Here is an 18,126-nt window from a genome sequence, read left to right as displayed (position 1 = left end):
TGCTCAAGTGGGCACCAGTAATGTCTCCATTGTGAGACTTGTTACTGTTTTTGGCATATCAAGTACCAGGCTCTGCCGTGCGGGCGGGATACTCTCGGTAGCTTGCTGGGTTCTCCGAGAGGGACAGGGGAATCAAACTGGGTTGGCTTTGTGCAAGGCAAATGCCTTACCCACTGTGCTATCACTCCAGTCCAACTGAATAATATTCCATCGTATTATATCTTCTTTATCTAATCCTGTTGACAGACACTTCAGTTGCTTCCGTGTTTAACCTGTTGCAGATTACACTGCAATCACTCAACAGTTGATGACTTGAAAGATATTTATGGAACAAAACTTTAGGTTGTGCTTTAATTATAAGTTAAGTCCTTGATGTAAACTGGATTTCTCTGTTCATACGTTACCTTATAGGTTGTAGACTTGCTGCTGGCACGAGGTGCAAATAAAGAACACAGGAATGTGTCAGATTATACACCACTGAGTCTAGCTGCATCTGGAGGATATGTCAATATCATTAAGATTCTGCTTAATGCTGGGGCAGAAATTAATTCAAGGTATCTATCACCCATTCATTTTTTTGATTTGTCATAATTAAGTTTTTACCTTGGGGTAAAGTGTCTTCTTTTAAAATATTTGGACAGATTCCATTATTAAATTTGCAAAGCCAAATATTCTTTTTTAAAAAATGACAGGAAGGGCTGGAAGGATAGTAGAGCGGGTAGGACTTTGGCCTTGCACAGGCCAACCCCAGTTCAATCCCCGGCATCCCATATAGTCCCCTGAACACTGCCAGGAGTGACACCTGAGTCAAGAGCCAGGAGTAATTTCTGAGCATCACTGGGTGTGATCCAAAAAGAAAAAAATAAAATAAAAGGAGCCGGAGTAATATTACAGCTGGTAGGGGGTTTGCTTTGCATGCAGCTGACCCAGGTTTGATCCTCGCATCCATCATGATCCCTTGAGCACCATTAGTAGTGATCCCTGAGTGCAGAGCCAGGAATAACCCTGAGCATTGCCAAGTATTGCCCCAAAACCAAAAAAAAAAATACATTTAAAAAAAAATGGTTTTTTTTGAATGACAGCTTGAACCAGAGGGTACAGTAGGTAAGACACTTGCCTTACACCTGACTTACCTAGGTTTTGATCTCGAGCACTACATAGGGTCCCCCATATCCTGTCAGGAGTGCTCCCTAACACAGAGCTAGGAGTAAACCTTGAACACCACAAGGTATGACCCAAAGCCCCCCTCCCCCAAAAAAAAAAAAACAAAATTACAGGTGATTTCAACTAAGATGACTATTTAAAGAGTCATTATCATGGGAAGCATTTTATTGTGTATAGTTAGAAATGTATAGCCTCTAAATTGAGTTCTGATTGTGATTTACCTAGTTTTAATAGTTAGCCTTAAAAAATCTATTAATTGACTTTTATTCTTTGTACTGAAAAGTTTTCCTTTTTTCTGATTTTTGGGTCACACCCAACAGGTACCCCTGGCTGTGTACTAGGTGTTTTTCCATTCATTTCTCAGAGTACCAGGTAGTTCTGGGGATCGAATCCAGAACTCCTGCTTACAAAGCTTGCACTCAGCTTGTTGAGGTTTCTCTCTGCCCAGCATTTTTATATTTTTAATCATCATCTTTACTTGTTTATTTTTTTTTAATAGGTAGCATACCATTTTAATTTTCTAAGTACATTTCTATCCTTAGGACTGGGAGTAAACTAGGTATTTCTCCCCTGATGTTGGCCGCAATGAATGGACACGTTCCTGCAGTGAAACTGCTGCTTGATATGGGTTCAGACATAAATGCTCAAATAGAGACCAACCGGAACACAGCTCTCACCTTGGCTTGTTTCCAAGGCCGTGCAGAAGTAGTGAGTTTGCTTCTGGACCGGAAAGCTAACGTCGAGCACAGAGCAAAGGTAAGCATTTAATGACTCTTAAACTACCTTAGGTGCATTTCTAGTAGAAATAGCATGGCATTTGAGGACTATAGAGATAGTACAGGGCATAAAGCACTTGCCTTGCACACAACCAACCCTAGTTTGATCCCTAGCATCCCTATGGTTCCCCCATGCACCTCCAGGAGTAATTCCTGATTGCAGAGCCAGGAGTAGCCCCTGAGCATAGCTAGTTGTGGCCCACAGACATAGAGAAATAGCATGGCATTTCAACTTGAGTGTGTTATTTAAAGTTTTGCGTTTTTTTTAAATGTTAAAATAGATGCCCTGATGGAAGAGGATAGGTCAGGGAAAAATAAAATAAAAATGGATGCCCAGTGCAGGATTGAGAAATTGTGCTGCGCATAATATTATCATTCATGATAATAAAGGCCCTAGTACTTATTTTTTTCATTTCACATTTGTGTGTTTGTGTGGCCAGGGAGTCAGGGACGCAAGCCAGGGGCTCACACATGTAAAGCATGTGTCTGGTCATTTAGCTACATCCCTGACCTTAGATTTTTTTCAGGCGTAGGAAGGGGGAGTGGTACAGCATACCTGACCCTCTTCTGGGAACCATTGGTGCCATAGATCAAACTCAGGCCTCCACATGCAATGCACATGTACGACCCTCTTCATTGTCTCTTTTGTCCTGACCTTAGTTCACTTTTTGGTTTGTTTTTGGGTGTGTTTTTTTATTTTGGAGGGGGGGCACACCTGGCTGTGCTTAGGGCTTATTTCTGGCTCTGGCTCTGTACTCACGGATTACTCTTGGCAGGCTTTGGGCACTGTCGGAAGTACTGGATATCGAATACAGGTCTACCTCATGCAAGGCAAGCATCCCAAAAGCTGTACTGCCTCTTTTGCTCCCTGACCCTAGATTTATAAAGAACTCTTTTAACTTAATAAGGCATGTGCTTAACATTGATAAAAATCTCAATTAAGGGGCCAGAGAGATGGTACAGCAGGTAGGGTGTTTACTTTGCACATGGCTGACCTAGGTTCAATCTCTGGCATCCCATACAGTTCCCTGAGTACCATAAGAAGTAATTCTTCAGTATAGTACCAGGAGTAACCCCTGAGCATCCCAAGGTGTAGACCCAAATCCAAAATAAATAAATGTAAATAAGTAAATAAATAGTCCCAGTGAAAAACTGTTGCTTGGGTTATAACAATCTTTTTAGATTTGATTCTGAATGATTCTGACAAACTCATATTTGCTTAGCATTTAGAAAGTAGGAATTAGAATACAGCATTTCAAGTTTATTGTTTAGAACTGATGGTACTTGGAAAACTAGAAAAATGTGGCTTAGTCAGAATTCTTCATAATCAAGCAATGACCAATTTGAAATGGGGACTATTTGAATGCAAATCTCATATTTTCTCTCTGAACTTATCTTTTATAGTCCTTAAAATTTAAGACAGCTCATTTGTTTTAAATCTAAGAAGAGGGGAAGTATCATGTTCTCATAGACTTGTCGTTGTCATTGAAATTATTTAAATTTTTTAAATTTTTTTTTTTATTGAATCACAATGAAAAAAGTTACAAAGCTTTCAGGTTTAACTTCCAGTCTTACAAAGCTCAAACAGCCATCCATTCACCAGGTGCACATGTTCCACCACGAAAAACCCCAGTATACCTTCCATCCCACCCACCCCTGCCTGTGTGGCTAATGATTTTCACTTTACTCTCTCTTTACTATGATTACATTCAATATTTCAACAGAAAACTTACTACTATTATTTGGGATTTTCCCCCAACAATCAGACCTGCCGAAAAGGCATGATTTGATCATTTGTTTTCCATTGCTAAGAATGAAGATATGAGGTTTTGGATTTCTGGTATTTTAGTAATTAAGTCCAGAAAAATTTCTGCCAGAAGTCACGTCACTGCAAGCTCATACCTCTGGTTAGTGGGCTCTATAAGATGTCGGTCGCCACGCCACCGAAAGGAGAGGCCAAGAGAGAAAAACCTTTCCCCTCTCAGGGCAGCTTGGGGCTGTAGCTCAGTTCACAGTCTAGAGGCATTTCTGCAAGAAGCCACTGGGTGCCGAAAGTAGTAAGTGGGCCTCCGGGATCATGGTCATTTAGGAGCGGAGGAGCCATTCGTGTGTGGCCGCTCAGGGTCTCGTTTGAAATTATTTAAATTTTTTTTCTGCTTATAGCACAGCGGTTGGGCATTCGCCTTTCACGAGGCCAACCCAAATTTGATTCCTCCGCCCCTCTCGGAGAGCCCGGGAAGCCACCGAGAGTATCAAGCCCGTGAGGCAGAGCCTGGCAAGCTACCCGTGTGTATTGGATATGCCAAAAACAGTAACAATAAGTCTCTCAATGACAATGAGAGATGTTACTGGTGCCCGCTCGAACAAATCAATGAGCAACAGGATGACAGTGACAGTGACTTATCTCCAAGAACATTTTGGTTTTATTTATTTATTTTAATTATTTTATTTTGTTAGTGAATCACGGTGAGACAAAGTTACAGACTTACAGGTTTTCATGCTTGTGTTTCAGTCATACAGTGATCGAATACCCATCCCTCCACCAGTGCCTATTTTCCACCACTAATGGTCCCAGCATCCCTCCCTCCACCCCCAAATATTTTTTTTCCTTTTTGGGTCACACCCAGTGATGCTCAGGGGTCACTCCTGGCTCTGCACTCAGTAATTACCCCTGGCCGTGCTCAGGGGACCATATGGGATGCTGGGAACCGAACCCGGGTCAGCCGTGTGCAAGGCAAATACTCTACCCGCTGTGCTATCACTCCAGCCCCAATTATTTAAATTTTTTAAGTGGCATTTTTACTAAATTTTTTGACATTGTTTTCAGTAATTGGGGATTTGAATGCCAGTTTATAAAAGATAAGAGAGAAATGAGTCTTACCTGCTATCCAGTTGATCTTTTGTATTATAAATATTCATTCATTCTGTTGAAATAAATACTATTTTATTTTGTAATAAATAAGTAATGTAGCACTGTAGCACTGTCGTCCTGTTGTTCATCGATTTGCTCAATTGGGCACCAGTAGCATCTCCATTGTGAAAGTTGTTACTGTTTTGGGCATACCGAATACGCCACAGGTAGCTTGCCAGGCTCTGCCATGCAGGCAGGATACTCTCAGTAGCCTGCCGGACTCTCTGCGAGGGATGGAGGAATCGAACTGGATCGGCCGCATGCAAGGCAAACAGCCTGCCCGCTTGGGTTGGACCAGAAAAAGAGTATACAGTGGTTTAAGGTGTGATTGCCTTGCAAGTGATTAACCCTGGTTCAATCTCTGGCACATGTATGGGCCACATTAGCTTTGCCAATAAAGATACTTGAGCACGAAGCCAAGAGTAAGCCCTAAGTACTACCGAAACAAACCAACAAACAAACCCAAGTAAATATGTTTTGCAAAAATATAAAATGCATAAAATTTATAAAATGCTGTTTTATTTACTTAATTTTGGGTTTGTAACATACCCCTTACTTGCTCAGGGTTTCATCTGTACTCTGCTCAGGAATCACTCCTGTCATATATGGGGGTACCAGGGATTGAACTCAGGTCTACGAGGTGCAAGGCAAGCACCCTACCCACTGTGCTCTCTCTCCAACCCAGTACGAAATGATGTTTTAATCGATTTGCCCAACTAATTAAGAGTGAGCTGGAGCAATAGCACAGAGGGTAGGGCGTTGGCCTTGCACGCAGCCGACCCGGGTTCGATTCCCAGCATCCCATATGGTCCCCAGAACACCGCCAGGAGTAATTCCTGAGTGTAGAGCCAGGAGTAACCCCTGTGCATCGCCAGGTGTGTCCCAAAAAGCTAAAAAAAAAAAAAAAACAAGTAATTAAGAGTGAAAGAATGAGTATTTTGGGAATTGCATTCTCAAACTATATTCTATATGCATTTTTTCCATTGAATTTCTTTATTTCTTTGTTGGGGGGGGGTTGGGACAGGGTGACAATGTACAGTGATGAGTATCCAGCCCGAGTCAGTCTTGTACAAAGCTATGCCTACCTGCTATACTATCACTCTGGCCCTTGAATTTATTTCTTAACATTATTTCTATTTACTTTTTTTTTTTTTTGGTTTTGTTTGTTTGTTTGTTTTTGCTTTTTGGGTCACACTCGAGGTACACAGGGTTATTCCTGGCTCTGCATTCAGGAATCACTCCTGGCGGTGCTCAGGGGACCATATGGGATGCTGGGAATCGAACCCAGGCCGGTCATGTGCAAGAGAAATGCCCTACCCACTGTGCTGTCGCTCTAGCCCCTCTATTTACTTTTAAATGTCTTTCATTGTGAGAGAAGTGATCTTGTGTAAATATACAACAGTGTAGAACTTGTAGGGAAAAATGGATTGTGTGGTAGTATGTTAATTAACTCTCTTACATCTAACTGAACCTTACCATTTTGTTTTCTGTTTATTAAATTTTAAATTGTGAATATTCCTTCGCTCTTTCATGTGAGAAAAATTAGAAACCAATCAAGCGTTTTAGAGGATTTTTTTTTATGAAATTAATTTACTTGCATCATTTTTCGGTTTAAACAGACTGGTCTTACCCCTTTGATGGAAGCTGCTTCTGGGGGCTATGCAGAAGTTGGAAGAGTTCTCCTTGACAAAGGAGCAGATGTTAATGCCCCCCCTGTGCCTTCCTCAAGAGATACTGCTTTAACAATAGCAGCAGACAAAGGTCACTACAAATTTTGTGAGCTCCTTATTAACAGGTACATACATTTCATATTTATAACTCTGATCCTTTTCTCTGGTAAGAAATTATTTAAATTTTTAAGTGGCATTTATAGTAAGTTGTTTTTGACATCGTTTTTGATAATAGGATATTTGCATGCAAGTTTATAAAAGATAAAAGAGAAAAATTGAAAAGGTTAGCCTCTTCTCATTGGAAACTGTTAATTGATTTTTATAGGGGTGCTCATATTGATGTTCGTAATAAGAAGGGAAACACACCACTTTGGTTGGCTTCCAATGGTGGTCATTTTGATGTGGTGCAATTGCTCGTGCAAGCAGGTGCTGATGTGGATGCAGCAGATAATCGGAAAATCACACCTCTAATGTCAGCATTTCGCAAGGTATTTAATTTGTGTGTGGGAGTATTATTTAGTAATTTAAAGTTGATTCTGTATTGAAACTCTGTGAGAAAGAGAATTTACCTATTCTCAGATCAATTTGTGTGTCCCTCCTCCCCAAAAAAAACACTGCCAAAAATACTTTATGTGATCAGCTTTATTGTTAAATTACTTGGAATCTTAATTGGTTTTGTTACATTTGCCATTGTGCATGAGATTTAAGGACATGTGGCTTTTTTTTTTTTTTTTTTTTTTTTTTTTGCTTTTGCTTTTTGGGTCACACCCAGCAATGCACAGGGGTCACTCCTGGCTCATGCACTCAGGAATCACCCCTGGCGGTGCTCAGGGGACCATATGGGATGCTGGGATTTGAACCCAGGTTGGCCTCTTGCAAGGCAAACGCCCTACCCACTGTGCTATCACTCCAGCCCCAGGACATGTGGCTTTTGTAGATGAAATCTTCTCTACCTAAGGGCAAACAAAAATGAATAAATTCTTTCATAGTCAGCAGACAAGAGATCTTGGCCAGAGATAGTACAGAGGGTAAGGCACTTGCCTTGCAAACATCTGAACCAGTTCAATTCCCAGCAATCCATATGGTCCCCTAGGACTACCAGGAGTGATACCTGGGAACCCCTGAACTGTTGAGGTTCAGGGGACCATATTGGTGTCAGGGATTGAATCCGGGTCAGTTGCATGCAAATGCCATAGCTACTGTATTACCACTTTGGCTCCGTGATTGTCTTTTTTACCACTAACTTTACTCAATTTAGCACAGTGCTTATCACTATACTAAGTATTCACAAATAGCTATGAATAGCTGTTGTGTATAAGTTAAGTGTTTGGTAGTCTTAATTCTCTTTATAATGTTTTTCTTTCCTCTTAATTGAAATATAATTTACATGCAGTAGAATGCACAAAGGTAAGATATGTAGTACAGTGAATTTGGTAAATATATACATGTGTATAACGTACACTCCATAAAAAGTATAATACACTTCTGTAATAATAGATTTCCATCTTGCTTATTTCAGTTTATTATCCCAGAGGCAAACGCTTTTCTGATTTTCACCACCTTCAAACTGATTTTTTTTTTTTTTTTTTTTTTTTTGCTTTTTGGGTCACACCCGGTGATGCACAGGGGTCACTCCTGGCTCATGCACTGAGGAATCACCCCTGGCGGTGCTCAGGGGACCATATGGGATGCTGGGATTCGAACCCGGGTCGGCCGCGTGCAAGGCAAACGCCCTACCCGCTGTGCTATCGCTCCAGCCCCACAAACTGATTCTTTTTATTTGGGATGAGGGGTGTAAGAAATACAAACGTGCGCGAGGGAGGGGTGATGTGTGTTTGTGTTTGCAGCCTCTCGGGGCGGCGTTCTCACTCTCTCTCACTCTCTCTCTCTCTCTCTCTCCCCCCCCCTCTCTCTCCCCTCTTTCTCCCTCTTTCTCCCTCTCTCCATCGCTGCTCAAGTTTGGTGCTCTTGAGCCGCTGTGTATGGCCCAGATCGGGATGGCTCCTCCTTTGTGCTAGGCTTCTGTGTGTGCTGCTGTGCTCTCTTCTGTCTGTCTCTCTATCTCTAGCTCTATCTCTGTAGTCTCTCCTCTGGTCTCTTCCGACCTCTCTATTTCTGATCTCTCTCTCCAGATCCCTTCTGCTTCAGTCTCTGGAGCCCCACTTGCTCTCACTTCTGACTCTGACTCCGACTCTGATTCCCACTCGCTTTGTGCTCTTTCTTTCCCTTGCTTCTGGCTGCAATGATTCTCTTTCGCTCTGTGCTCTGCTTCTGTGTCTTCTCCTTCTATGTCTTCTCTCTGCTTCACTTCTCTCCACTTCTGTGTCTTCTCTACTTCTCTTACAGTTTTAGTTTTTATAGCAATCACATAGGGTGGTGAAACTCGTGTGGGTTGAACATTAACAAATCAACAAAGAGGGGTAAGACCACTCCTCCAGGAGATTAACAAAATCTCATCTAAGGAGATTACTCCAGATTACTAGGAGATCCACTCAAGGGCAGGATCCCATCCAGGGTATGTCACTTTCTTCTTTCCTCAGCTAGTAATCCACTTAAATAGTTATGGGAAATTCACTTCTAATATTTCTAGCAATGTCATTCTGTATGAGCACAGCAAGAGATATATCAAACTTAAAGTTTGGTTCTTCCTAAGGACATCTCACACCACAGTCCTCAGGCTAGGTTAGTCTTCCTAACCCCAGCATGGTCCTAGTCTCATTGTTACCTTTGGATCATGACAGCATTTGTCTATGACCATGTTCTCAACTTATAGTTGAGTATTGTGGTGCTTTGGGCTGGCCCATTTTGATGCCAGGGTAGCTCACAGATTGCCCTGGGTCCATTCCATTCCTCGTCAGGACCCTGCTTTTGGGGTGCTAGGAACTAAGGGCAACTGAGTCGAGAAAGCAGATGCCTATGAGTAAATATTATTGGAGTCAGTCAGCTCCCAAGTTACAAAGCATAATATTAACTGTCTTCCTGTGTCCGTATAGAAAGGACATTGCTTTAAAGTAAACCAAGTTCCCTGCGGTAAGGCTGAAAGGATGAACCTAATGTTACCCTATAGAGGGGGCTCTCCCAAGACTACTCAGGAAACCCAAAAGCCCTTCCCAGTTCTAGTGGTCAGTGCTAGAGCCTGAGGATACAATGTCACCAAGGGCCCTGTGGTGCTGGGGATTATCCCAACCATCTTGGGAGGGTGGGGGGGGGCTCTGGGGCTGTGCACATTGATGTTTGGGAACCCATGTAGTGTCAGGGACTGAACCAAGGTGGGCCACATACAAGGCAAGTGCCTTAACCACTGTAGCATCTTTCTGGCCCCCAGATGGTGGGCTTGTTTTTTTATTTTTTTTTTTAATTTATTTATTTTTAATTAGTGATTCACCGTGAGGGTACAGTTACAGATTTATACACTTTTGTGCTCATGCTTCCCTCATACAAAGTTCGGGAACCCATCCCTTCACCAGTGCCCATTCTCCACCACCAGTAAACCCAGCATCCCTCCCACCCTCCCCAATCCCATCTCCCCCCACCCCACCCTGCCACTGTCGCAGGGCATTCCCTTCTGTTCTCTCTCTCTCTGATTAGCTGTTGTGGTTTGCAATAAAGGTGTTGAGTGGCTACTGTGCTCAGTCTCTAGCCCTCATTCAGCCCGAAACACCGTTCCCCCGCATGGCCTTTGATTACATTATAGTTGGTGATCCCTTCTCTGAGTTGCCCTTTCCCCAGAATGTGAGGCCAGCCTCCAAACCATGGAGTCAACCTCCTGGTACTTATTTCTACAATTCTTGGGTGTTAGTCTCCCACTCTGTTATTCTATATACCACAGATGAGTGCGATCTTTCTATGTCTGTCTCTCTCTTTCTGACTCATTTCACTCAGCATGAAACTTTCCATGCCAATCCACTTATATGCAAAATTCATTATTTCCTTTTTTCTAACAGCTGCATAGTATTCCATTGTATAGATGTACCAAAGTTTCCTCAACCAGTCATCCATTCTAGGGCATTCGGGTTTTTTCCATATTCTGGCTATTGTAAACAGTGCTGCGATGAACATATAAGTGCAGATGTTGTTTCGACTATACTTTTTTGCCTCTTTGGGATATATATTCCCAGCAGTGGTATTGCTGGGTCAAATGGGAGCTCAATATCTAATTTTTTGAGAATCGTCCATATTGTTTTCCAGAAGGGCTGAACCAGTCGGCATTCCCACCAGCAGTGTAGAAGGGTCCCTTTCTCCCCACATCCTCTCCAACAGCGGTTGCTTTTGTTCTTTTGGATGTGTGCTAGTCTCTGTGGTGTGAGGTGGTATCTCGTGGTTGTTTTGATATGCATCTCTCTGATGATTAGTGATGTAGAGCACTTTTTCATGTGCCTTTTGGCCATTCGTATTTCTTCCTTGGTAAAGTTTCTGTTCATTTTTTCGCCCCATTTTTTGATGGGGTTGGATGTTTTCTTCTTGTAGAGTTCAACCAGTGCTTTATATACCATTGATATCAACCCCTTATCTGATGGGTATTGTGTAAATATCCTTTCCCATTCTGTGGATAGTCTTTGGATTCTGGTCACTGTATCTTTTGCGGTGCAGAAGCTTTTTAGTTTAATGTAGTCCCATTTGTTGATCTCTGTTTTTACTAGATTGCTTAGTTCCGTGTCACCTTTGAAGATACCTTTATCTTCAATATCATGGAGGGTTTTGCCGACCTTGTCTTCAATGTACCTTATGGTTTGTGGTCTAATGTTGAGGTCTTTAATCCATTTTGATCTGACTTTTGTGCATGGTGTCAGGTCAAGGTCTAGGGCTTTATCTCAGGAAATGCTTTTTTGTTGTTGTTTTTTTGATTTATCTCAGGAAATGCTTTTTTGTTGTTGTTTTTTGGTCATACCCGGCGATGCTCAGGACTTACCCTAGTCTGCACTCAAGAATTGTTCCTGGAAGTGCTCTGGAACTACATGGGATGCCAGGAATTGAACTTGGGTCTGCTGCAAGGCAAACACTATTCACTGTACTGTTGCTCCAACCCAAGGAAATACCTTTTTTTTTCTTTCTGGGCATCACCCTCAGAACCTCACATATGCAGTGTGAATGCTCTTTTCAGGCCCTTGGGAGATGCTATTTTCAACCAAAGTTTTTCTGTTTTTCAGTTGGAAGCAGGAAGATTACATTTAAGATAAATACCTTTGTTCCTTTATATATCCTGGATATGTTATACTTATCTTTTTATTTTTATGAACTTAACTATTCTTTTGAGCATAATTTGAATTTTGTTTATTAAGCAATATAGAAGTATTTCTATGCCTTTTAGATATATGGGCAAAATTTTACAGGAATCTTATGTGTAATTTTTGTCCTATTCCTTACAGGGTCATGTAAAAGTTGTTCAGTATTTGGTGAAAGAAGTCAATCAGTTCCCTTCTGACATAGAATGCATGAGATACATTGCAACAATTACAGACAAGGTATGTTTAATACACTACCAAAGCACATTTTTGTTCATTTTGCAGTTATATGTCAACGTGTGCAGTTAGCAATTCTTTTATAGGACCAATGAGCTAATATTTCTGTTTTTCAGTTTCTACATCTGCAAATGGAGAATGAATGTAATGCTTTTGATAAGTTAATTTCAGATCTTTCCTAATACAGAATATAATTACAGTGATTGAAGCTAAAGTATATTACTAAATTATTAGCACAATTACAAAGTTTTCTAAAAACACATTAACTTAAGAAATGGAATTTTGATGTAAGTCCAACAGATGATTGACATTGACAGGTGATTAGACAAAGACTAACTTTTTTTTTTTAATTCTCTCATCCTTCACTTCCCTTTATCATAATACTATTATCAGCAATAACCAGAATATGCACACATGCCTGGCTGTGTTGCTCGCACAGTTTTAGTTATGGTGCTCACCAGAGTTCACATAACAAGTTTTATTATTTACACTCTCAGCCACAGTGCTCATCGAGGCTTAATCTTGATCCTTGATCCTTTAGTTGTTAATCTGGGACACATGTTCACCAGGGTTCACATTCTTAGTCAAGGCACATAGTTCATGGTTGTGGCTTGCCAGGGATTGTAGTGTCCACGTATTCTTGACAGGAGTTGCACTACTTAACCTTAATGTTTTGCACATCTTTTAAATTTTGGTGCTCATTAGGGGTCTCACTCAGAGCCAATACTTTAACCACTGATTATTCCTCTCAGTCCTCACTTGATAGCTAAATTTGCCTATTAGCTCAAGGTTTTTTGTTTTATTTTGGAGTCTGGAGGAGTCTCCAAAGCAGTGTTCAATGCCCTGTGGCCACTGCTGACAGTACTTGCCAAATGGACTAAAAAGTTCATTGCTCAGGCACTATGATGCAGTGTTCCTCAGACCCAGCAATGCTCAGGTGCCTCCTGGTTTGCACCCACTGGTGTTCATAGGTGCTTTCTGGTGTCAGTATTCAAACTAAGATATCTTCTGGCCACAGAGATTTTTTTGTTCCTGTTGGGATTGGGGAAGCTATTTATTTATGTTGAGTGTTCCTATATTGATAAATTTTCTTTTCCACTTTAGGAACTACTGAAAAAATGTCATCAGTGTGTTGAAACAATTGTGAAGGCCAAAGACCAACAGGCTGCAGAAGCAAATAAGAATGCAAGTATTCTTTTAAAGGAACTTGATCTTGAAAAGGTCAGTGTGAAAGACAGTTTTTCTAATTATTTTCCACTTCTCCCTGTTAATGTTGTTAATAAGATGAGGAGATAATACACATGCTTGGTGGAATGCACACATCTAGTTGTGGTGTATTTTTTAAGTTGTGCTTGCACACATTTGATTGCAGTGTTTACCTGACTTGCACTCCTGGCCACTTGCTTGCACATTTTTTTTAAGTTGTGCTTGCCAGGCCACATCTTTAGTTGAGGTGCTTGCTCACCTTACTGTTTTTGCTGTTGTGTGTTGCCAAGGATCTCAGACAGCTGACCTGCTAAGATTACTCTCAGCACAGATAGCAACACCAGGAGTCAGACAATCTCACAAGATTACAAGACAATCTCATTAGTTACTGAGCCATCTTTTGGCTCTCTCACATCAATATTTTTGTTTTTGTCTTTGTGTCACATCCAGCAATGCTCAGGGGTTACTCCTGGCTCTGCACTCAGAAATTACTCCTGGCATGTTCGGGGGACCATATGGGATGCCATGGATTGAACTGGGATCAGCTATGTATAAAGAAAATGCCCTACTCACTGTACTGTTGCTCTGGCCCCCTTTCATCATCATTTTTGTGGTGAAATTTTCATTTTATGAAAAGATATGACAACATATTAACCAATAAACATGACACATAAATGTATTTTAAACAGCTTTTATGAGATTTTACATGCCAGGTATTTCATCTTATTTTTTTTTTGCTTTTTGGGATACACCTGGCAATGCACAGGGGTTACTCCTGGCTCTGCACTCAGGAGTTACTCCTGGCGGTGCTCAGAGGACCATATTGGATGCTGGGATTCGAACCCGGGTCAGCCGCGTGCAAGGCAAACGCCCTACCCGCTGTGCTATCGCTCCAGCCCCTTATTTTAATCTTATAAGGTTTTTCACGATAATTTATTACATTCAGTATTCCAACACCAATCCTACCACCATTCCACCTTATTGCCATCATTATTTTGGATTTTCCCAGCCACCACGCAATCCTTATTGGGATAACAGGCCCTGAATAATTTATTTTGTATTGCTTCTTAGGAGCCTGGCAAGCTACCCATGGTGTATTCGATACACCAAAAACAGTAACAGCAAATCTCACAATGGGGACATTACTGGTGCCCACTCGAGCAAATCGATGAACAACAGAAGACAGGGCTATAGTGCTACAGTTCTTGTTTTGAATAATTCTCTAAAAATGATCAAAAAAGCTTTCCTTAGAAGAAAGTGTGTGCAGATTATTGTATCTCACCCTGGAGCCATGGAGCCCTTATATAAGAGATCACTAACATATTGTTACAGGTTAAGCCTTGTGTGCTAGTATTTTTTTTAATTGAGATTCATTGCCTTCTACCTAATATCCTATCCTATGTGTGCTACTCCTGGTACATCAGTGGTATAAGGTATGAGATGCTCAAAAAATTCTAAATTTTAAATACAGTTGGAGTTAAATTTTTAACTGGAAGGTCACTTTGGGGTCTGAGGCATCTCTGTAGCTTGTTGATCTCTGGTATTTCATCTTTTTTCAAAGTATACAGAGAATACAGTTCAATGGTTTTAAGAGGTTTTTTGCTTGTTTGCTTGTTTCTGGGTATTTTGTTTGCTTGTTTTTGGGGGGGTCATACCCTGTGATGCTCAAGATTGCTTTTAATTCAGTAATTAGCATACCAGACAGTGCCAGACATTAAACTCAGGATTCTCTCCAACTCTTTCTTAATGGTTTCTTTGAAGCACAAAAACTTAATTTTGATGATCTTTGATTAATCTGTTTTTTCTTGCTTTGCTTTTATGACTAATATTGAGACTGATGTCCACATGGCTAGGTGGACTGTAGTTATAAACTACAACTGAGAGAATTACTAAGTGCTTACAGGGCCAAACGAGCACAATGCCACAATCCTCAGGCTCTACTATTAACTCCCCTACCTGGATAGCTGGGAATTTCTGGCAGGACCCCTGGTATCTACAGCACCTCTGCGGGAACCTTCCTTCCAGTAATTTAAGGACCAAAGCAATAACTCAAAACTCTGGAGCACCTGCTTTGCATGCAGGAGGTCCCTGACATCTTTTGGTCCCCAGAATACTGCTAGGAGCAACCCCTTGCACAGACTCTGAAGTGTGATGTGTGACCCAGAGGGTCACGGGGAATGAGACCTATTATTACTGTTTTTGGCATATTGAATACGCCACGTGTAGCTTGCCAGGCTCTGCCCGTGTGGGCGGGATACTCTCGGTAGCTGGCCGGGCTCCCGGAGAGGTGAGGGGTGCCCCGAGTGAAAACAGCCTGGTGCGGAGTCCCTACCCAGAAGACAAAAGATAATAATTTTAGTATTTTAAATACTGCATTTGGGGGGAAAATTATTGCATTTTTGTAAAAGTTTATGCTGCCTTTCTTTGCAGTCAAGAGAGGAGAGTAGAAAACAGGCTCTTGCAGCTAAGAGAGAGAAAAGAAAAGAAAAGAGAAAAAAGAAAAAAGAGGAACAGAAAAGAAAGCAGGAAGAAGACGAGGAAAACAAACCTAAGGAGAATTCAGAACTTCCAGAAGATGAAGATGAGGAAGAGAATGATGAAGATGGTATGATTATCCATCTGAATCAGTGATAATATGCTCCTGTTTATCAACTTCATCTTGGTTTTTTCTCTAGTTATTTTTAGTGAAATTTTCCGTTGCTTTAATGTAAAACTGTTGACTTTTATAGTAAACTTTTCTAAATATTTTACTTTAGGAGCTGAAACACTAGTGCAGGGTGGGGCACTTGTCTTGACCCAGGTTATGATTCTGGTATCCCATGTGGTCCCCTGTGCCTACCAGGAGTCATCTCTGAGCACAGATCAGGTGTGACCAAAAAAACAGAAAAAATAAAGTTAACATAATTCATATGATAATACAAAGAAAAAATATAAAGAGAAAAGTAGATGAATATTTGAAGTTTGTTCTGTATATAGTAAGTCATTTGCCAGTTAGTTATGAAGTTATTTCCTTTTGCCCCGTTAGAAAGTAGAAAAGGGGCATTTTCTCATTAAACTGTACGGAACTGTTCTTTACTCTCAAAGAGCTGTTTGTTGTATAGTGTGGCTGTGTTCATTGTAAACAAATGATTTTGCTGTATTTAAATATTAAATCTATTGGAAACAAAGAACATGAGAACTGGTATTCAGTAGGAAACGTGACAGGGAGGGGTAAAGGGGTAACGTCTATGGTGGAGGGAAGCGTTCGGCTGGGAGGAGAAGGTGGTGCTTTTGAAAGGTGGTAAAGTGTTATGTATGAAACCCTATCAGTAACAATACTGTAAGCCACAGTGCAAAACTTATATTAAATAAAAATGAGAGCCTCTTGCAAAAGCAAAAGTGGGGAGACAAATGGGGCTTGGGAAGTTTTGTGGAGGGAAGTGACACTGGTGAAGGGATGTGTTGAAACAGTATTTGCATGAATCCCAGTCATAACTAACTTCATAATTTCATGGTGACTCAAAAAAATTAAAAAGGATGCTTCCTAGGAAGTCAAGCACTTAGTAATTCTCTCAGTTGTAGTTTATAATAAACAACTCTTCTTCCCACAAAACAATAAAACATTGAATTCAAACTATATTGTGAGTTTTAGTTCCTAAGACTAACATTTTGAATCTTTAGGATGTTTATGGTAGATGGGACAAAAAGATCGTACACAAGTTATGGCACTTGCCCTGGCATGCCACTGATCCCCTGGTTCAATAACATTTGCGTATGGTCCTCTTAGCACTGCTGCATGTGATCCAAAAGCTCACATCCCCAAAAATATGTTTATGGGCCTTGAGAAATACTGCAGCATGTAGAGCACTTGCCTGCCAGGAGGCTGACCTGGGCTCAATCCCCAGCACCCGATATAGTTCCCAAAGTACCATCAGTAGTGATTCCTGAGCACAGAGCTTAGGAGTAAGCTCTCAGAACCACCGGGTGTGACCCAAAAACAAAAGAACAAACCAAAAAACATGTTTATATAGGTTTTAAACCAAGTTTAACAGCAAAATGTGATATGGTATGTTTGTTTTACAGCAGTAGTGGTTTCTTTACTAGTGAATATGGTAAAAGGATTATGACATAACAGACTGAATTGTCAGTTATTAGGAAAATTCTAGAGGTAAGGGAAATTCAAAGGACTAGAGTACATGTTTTGTATGAGGGAGCTCCAGGTTTGATTGCTGGTACAAGTTGTCCCCTGGCATGTCTGAGAGTGGTCCAAAAGGTGGAGGTGGGGGATATTATTACTATTTGTTTTGAGACTTGAAGATCTCAATGTGATTTTTATCCATTTTTTATAATTTCAGTGGAGCAAGAAGTTCCCATAGAGCCTCCTAGTGCAACTACTACCACCACAATTGGGATTTCTGCAACATCTGCAACATTCACAAATGCGTTTGGGAAAAAAAGAGCCATCGTGGTGACAACTCCCAGCACCAATCGGAAAAATAAGAAGAACAAAACAAAAGAGACCCCTCCCACTGCACATTTAATATTACCAGAACAGCATGTACCTTTAACACAGCAAAAGGCAGATAAAAATAAAATAAATGGAGAACCTAGAGGTGGTGGTGCAGGAGGAAATAGTGATTCAGATAACGTGGACAGCACAGACTGCAACAGTGAGAGTAGCAGCGGTGGCAAAAGCCAAGAGTTAAATTTTACTGTGGATATGAATTCTTCCAGTGATAAGAAATACCCCTCACTGCTGCTCCATTCCCAAGAAGAAAAGACAAGTGCTTCCACTTCGAAAACTCAGACACGGTAAATTATTTTGATCTGTTCATTCTAAGCGTGTTACCTTTTCAGGCTTTGGCACTAGAATTTGAAATATGTTTTCTCAGCATAAGCTGTGTTAAAATATGGTAGTTCAGTCTACCATATTACCTATCTTGAATATTCAAAACACTCAC

At 40.9% G+C, this 18,126-nt stretch overlaps 1 protein-coding gene across 3 annotated transcripts in view; it reads left to right on the top strand.

Annotated features, from left to right (window-relative positions):
• The window catches only part of ANKHD1 (ankyrin repeat and KH domain containing 1), a 136,044-nt gene that overhangs the window by 103,450 nt on the left and 14,468 nt on the right, over positions 1-18,126 (top strand). For all 3 annotated transcript variants that reach the window (XM_055141321.1, XM_055141324.1, XM_055141320.1), the window contains 8 exons: positions 412-554; positions 1,707-1,920; positions 6,471-6,646; positions 6,847-7,009; positions 11,888-11,983; positions 13,085-13,201; positions 15,617-15,791; positions 17,521-17,977. In XM_055141321.1, coding sequence (XP_054997296.1) covers positions 412-554; positions 1,707-1,920; positions 6,471-6,646; positions 6,847-7,009; positions 11,888-11,983; positions 13,085-13,201; positions 15,617-15,791; positions 17,521-17,977 — 1,541 coding nt within the window. The remainder of the gene's footprint in view (positions 1-411; positions 555-1,706; positions 1,921-6,470; positions 6,647-6,846; positions 7,010-11,887; positions 11,984-13,084; positions 13,202-15,616; positions 15,792-17,520; positions 17,978-18,126) is intronic.

Source organism: Sorex araneus, chromosome 6, assembly GCF_027595985.1.
Source record: "Sorex araneus isolate mSorAra2 chromosome 6, mSorAra2.pri, whole genome shotgun sequence".
Classification (NCBI taxonomy): Eukaryota; Metazoa; Chordata; class Mammalia; order Eulipotyphla; family Soricidae; genus Sorex; species Sorex araneus.
Note: the sequence above shows the minus strand (reverse complement) of the source record. Positions and strands in the feature narration are given on the sequence as shown.